Below are 4,887 nucleotides of genomic sequence, written 5' to 3' on the forward strand. Positions count from 1 at the left end.
GAATATTTAATTTAACATCATTAAAAAAATAATCATTATAAAATTTATTCTTTTTTAATTTAATTATTTATTATAATACTTTTTAGTTACTGTATTTACCAAAAAATTATTTTTAATTAAAATATATTTTAGAATTTTAGTTAATTCATTATCATTCACTCACTTGATTAAAAAGTGATAAAATATAATTAATTTTTAATTAATTTAATAAAATAAAAACTTTAAAATATATGTCTAAAATCTGTAACAATTTCTTAAATACAAATATTTAATTAATTAATTTTAATATATACTAAATTTAATATTAGAAAATTTATAAATATTTTAGTTATAATTTTTATTATATTTTGATTTAATATTGGTTTTCTTTTGGTCATGAAAGATATTTACCTGAATTTGAGTTATGATTGTTATAATCTTTTGATTTAATATTGGATTTTATTTATTATAAAACATAATAAATAAAATCTAGTCTAGAGCAATTTCTTTGATACAAATATGTAATTAATTTTTATTTATTATAAAACATAATAAATAAAATATAGAATCTAGAGCAATTTCTTTGATACAAATATGTAATTAATTTTAATATATAATAAATTTAATATCAAAATATTTATTATAATTTTAGTTATGATTTATATAATATTTTGATTTAATATTAAATTTCTTTTGATTATAATATTTTAATATATTTTATTTAAAATCCCAATTTTATTCTAAAATAAAAAAATTTTCCGCTAAAACTACCCGCGCCCGCCTCCTTTTTTGTTTGAAGGAAAATTAGAATCCCCTTTTTCAAAGAAATGAGAAAACCCTAAACCCATTCGTTCTTGTGTTTCTCCGTGTAGTGAATAACATTTGTGGAGTTTCTTAGACGATTCTTGCGTTTCTCCGTTCATGTTTGGATTTTCTTCTTCTTCTCTACTCCATTGCCTCCTTCTCTTTCTCAACTCTTTTTGCATTCATATGCTTCTCTACCAACAAAATTCAACTCTGTCACTACTTCCCACTGCGTTTCACACCACCTGACTCATTCCTCACGCACCCCTCAACAACATAATCTTCTATTCTCTCACCTTTTGCTTCCGCAACCATGTCTCAAACTAACTGGGTAGCTGATAAGATGTAACTTTCGTTTTTCCTTTCTCTTTCTTTTTCTTTTTTTCGATATGGGTTTTCTGCTCTGTGCTCAATTAATGATTCCAGCTCTGGGTTTTTCTCGTGAACCAGGTCCGTGTGTTGTGTTTAGTGTCTTTTAAAGTTCCAGTTTTTCTTTCTGGGTATTTTAGGGTTTGTGGTTTTCCGCAAGTATTTGTGGTGGGGTTTATTGGGAGTCGCTGATTTTGGCTGCCGGACTTGGATTTTTGTGTGGTGGTTCACTTGATTTTGTGATGTGGAGAATGTGAAGTTGAAATTGTGAAATCTTAGCCTATCACTGTTCACTTGGGTGACATAACTCTTGTTGTGCTTTGAGGTTTCAGGTTAGATGTTTATATCCATGATTATCTTGTGAAGAGGGATTTAAAGGCTTCTGCTCAGGCTTTTCAAGATGAGGGAAAAGTATCCTCGGACCCTGTTGGTGAGATGTCTCAAAACTCTACTCTTTTGTCAAAGAATGAAGTTGGAGTTAACTTTTGTATTTTTATATTGTTTTTTTTTATTGATTTGGTTGCTTGCGTGTGCATGTCTGTGGAATGGCGATGTGGGGTTGCAGCAATTGATGCCCCTGGAGGTTTTCTGTTCGAGTGGTGGTCGGTTTTCTGGGATATATTTATTGCAAGGACTAATGAGAAACACTCTAAGATTGCTGCATCGTATATTGAGGTTGGTGGTTGGAAAAGAAGATTCGTTAATTTTACATTATGCAACCTTCTACCATGCTACATTTGAGTAGTATTGTGAAAAAAATTACACCAGTATTCCATAAGGAAGCTTATGCATTCCATTGGGTTCAACTTTTCAGTCTCTTTGTTAACCTAATTGCACTGCACCTCTTAATAAATGACTGATTTGGTTTGCTGTTAAATTACAGAACAAACGCCAATGTCTTGCCACAAGATTTTGACATTTACTTTTGTTAAATTAAATCACATGATTTTAAATTTCTGTCTGTGAATTTGAAGACATGATTTTTATGTCTTATGAAGAGTATGAAATAGGTTCCTAACATCGTTTTCTGAATGCACTTTAAGGTTTCAAAAAACCAGATGGGGAGAAAGAGAAAGCAACCTGGATCCTCCTCAAGTCCTGCCAATAGTTCAGGAATAGCAAATACGACAGGTCCATCACCAAGTTCAGCACCATCAACACCCTCAACTCATACGCTTGGAGATGTAATTATCTTTAAACTTTCATGTGTTCATAAATATCCTTTTTGTGTATAATATTCTTATAGTTCTTTCCTGATTTCATTTTAGAATTTTCTTAGTGGAAACATTATTTAATCAGTTTGGTGATGGCTTGGATGAAGCTATTCCAGCTACTCTTAGGTCTCAAATATGTGAAGCTGGTGCTGGCATGTTGGAGCAGCCTTTTGCTGCAGGAGGAACCACAACTCAGCTGGAGCTGGATGCAACATGTGCAACTGATGCTAGAAAGTTGGAGCAGCCTTGTGTTGTCGGTAAAGGATCAAATGTGCAATTGGAGCTGGCAAAGGCAAACTTTAGTGTGCCTAAAGCAATAAATTCTGAGCAGCTTGGTCACGGGTTTATTTCCATCCTAAATTACCGTAATTCTTAACTCCCCCTTGTTTTTTCTCTTCACCACCTTTATTTATATCTTGTTCTTTCACTTTTCTCTTCTATATACATAACTTTCTTTTCTTTCTGCCACATATAAACCTCCATTATCTCTATATTCTTCCTAGAAATCACAGTGATAATGGTGGCTACAGACCCAGTTAGAAATAAAGAGTGGGCTATTTGATTTGAAACTTACTGCCCTAGATCAACACTGTAAAACTATATTGGTTAATGATACTGTCAAGGTTCTGGAGGGTCCATCTAAGGTCTGTTATCTCTCAATGAGCAGGTTTTTCTTTGTGGTATATTTGGAATCTTCATGCTTCACATGATATCTTATCTATTATGTCATTTTGCAGGGTAAACAAGGAATTGTCAAGCACATTTATAGAGGGATTGTCTTTTTATATGATGGAAATGATGAAGAACATGGAGGTTATTTCACTTGTAAATCTAATGTGTGTGAGAAGGTCAAGCTTGCTGTTGGTGATTGTAGTGGAAAGGTTTGAAATCCTTTATAATATCCTGCTCTGTTATAAACTGTTTGACGACTTCAGTTGATTTTTTGATGTTTTTCATTCTGCTCCATGGCCAGGATAGTGAACCGGGTCCTTTAATCTTCAAAGACCAACCATCATCACCAAGATCTCCCCTGTCACCCAAAAAACCATGGCAAGCAAGAGAAAATAATCGTGAATGTCTGTAAACATACACGATTCCTATATTAGAGAGTAAGGTTTTATTATTTATATATGAAGGAGCATTATTATTAATAATTGTGATACTTTTTTAACATACATGTTCATATATGCATACGGAATTGCTGTTTTGTTTATTTATTTATTTTTAATATTTTTGGATTATAGCTTATAGAGTTTGTTTTATGTGTGTGTACAGACAAACTGGAAATGTGTACAAGAATGTGAAGAGGAAGATTGAGAGAGGTGTTACTTTCCCAACTTGCTTATCTGTAAACAATGTGGTCTGCCATTTCTCTCCACTAGCCAGTGACGAGACAGTGTTGGAAGAAGGTGATATATTGAAAATGTAAGATTTTTGAGCATGGGTTTTTTTTTCTCAGTAGGAATTTTGTTATGAGTGATGGGGGAATGAAATTTGTGTTTTTCGCTATTACTGGGAAGTTGATGGTAGTTTCTTTGGTTGTTTGTAGTGATTTGGCTTGTCATATAGATGGTTTCATCGCGGCTGTGGCTCACACTCATGTTCTTTAGGAAGGTCCTGTCACAGGAAGGGCAACTGATGTTATTGCTACTGCAAATACTACTGCTGAGGTGGCCTTGATGCTTGTTAGGCCGGGAAAAAAGGTAATCAATTTTAAGAATTTTTTCCCCTGTATTTGAATTTTTGTATGATTTGATTTGGAACATGTTGCCTCTATTAATTGTATGTTTGGTAGATAGGTATAAGGTCATCACTATATAAGCAATCTAGCTTAGTAAAATTAGGTTGCTTCATGTGTATTGTTTGAAGGGGTTTCTTTGCCTAAATGTGTGCCTTGTGGATTTTGATCTCTAAATGATGAAAAGTATCATGGCTATGGATATACTCCAATGAAGCTTTATTGTCATAGTTACACTGATAGAGGTCATTCATTATTTTTCATGTGTTGTCTTGCCGATTAAGCACATCATTAATCTTGGGAACTCCTCTTGATGTCTGTATTGTTCTTTTATCTTCATTTTAAATGATATCATGCATTTTCATAAAAAAGACTTGATATTTTTGTTTTGATTGAAATTGTTTCAATAATAGGCTCTGGTAATCGATTACAAGAAATGGGTAATCGATTACCAGAGAACCTTTTAATAAGTAAATTTCGAATATATGATTTTCCATTGTCTGGTAATCGATTACATGTATAGGTAATCGATTACCAGACTCTTAAAAACAAATGGTTCCCTCAAATTTAGTCATCAACAGTTAGTGAGGGATTCATCCCAGTTAGTGACGGATAAAATCCGTCGCAAATTGTGACGGATTTAATCCCTCACAATTTGTGAGGGATTTAATCCCTCACAAACTGCGAGGGATTAAATCCCTCGCAAATTGTGACGGATTCTACTTAATTAAAGTCATCACAGTTTGTGACGGATTTAATCCCTCACAAATTGCGAGGGATTTA

General features: G+C 33.0%; 1 protein-coding gene and 1 long non-coding RNA gene across 4 annotated transcripts; both read left to right on the plus strand.

Annotated features, from left to right (window-relative positions):
- The first annotated feature begins 1,338 nt into the window (after positions 1-1,338).
- On the plus strand, positions 1,339-2,485 carry LOC145954269 (uncharacterized). 2 transcript variants are annotated; one of them, XR_014431442.1, is made up of 3 exons: positions 1,339-1,582; positions 1,718-1,827; positions 2,196-2,485. It is a non-coding gene; the product is annotated as an uncharacterized LOC145954269 (long non-coding RNA). The 2 variants fall into 2 exon arrangements; XR_014431441.1 differs by lacking the exon at positions 1,339-1,582 and having other exon boundaries at positions 1,595-1,827.
- A 64-nt stretch (positions 2,486-2,549) lies between these two features.
- Positions 2,550-4,426, plus strand: LOC145954267 (ERBB-3 BINDING PROTEIN 1-like). Of its 2 annotated transcripts, XM_083068223.1 has the most exons (5): positions 2,550-3,010; positions 3,104-3,247; positions 3,340-3,475; positions 3,642-3,791; positions 3,977-4,426. In XM_083068223.1, the coding sequence occupies exons 3-5, from the start codon at positions 3,441-3,443 to the stop codon at positions 4,044-4,046; spliced, it is 255 nt and encodes an 84-aa protein (XP_082924349.1). In that variant the 5' UTR covers positions 2,550-3,010; positions 3,104-3,247; positions 3,340-3,440; the 3' UTR covers positions 4,047-4,426. The 2 variants fall into 2 exon arrangements, with proteins under 2 accessions (XP_082924349.1, XP_082924350.1); XM_083068224.1 differs by lacking the exon at positions 2,550-3,010 and having other exon boundaries at positions 3,916-4,426.
- The last annotated feature ends 461 nt before the right edge of the window (positions 4,427-4,887 follow it).

Source organism: Cajanus cajan, chromosome 2 (assembly GCF_000230855.2).
Source record: "Cajanus cajan strain Asha chromosome 2, NIPB_CcT2T_4, whole genome shotgun sequence".
Classification (NCBI taxonomy): Eukaryota; Viridiplantae; Streptophyta; class Magnoliopsida; order Fabales; family Fabaceae; genus Cajanus; species Cajanus cajan.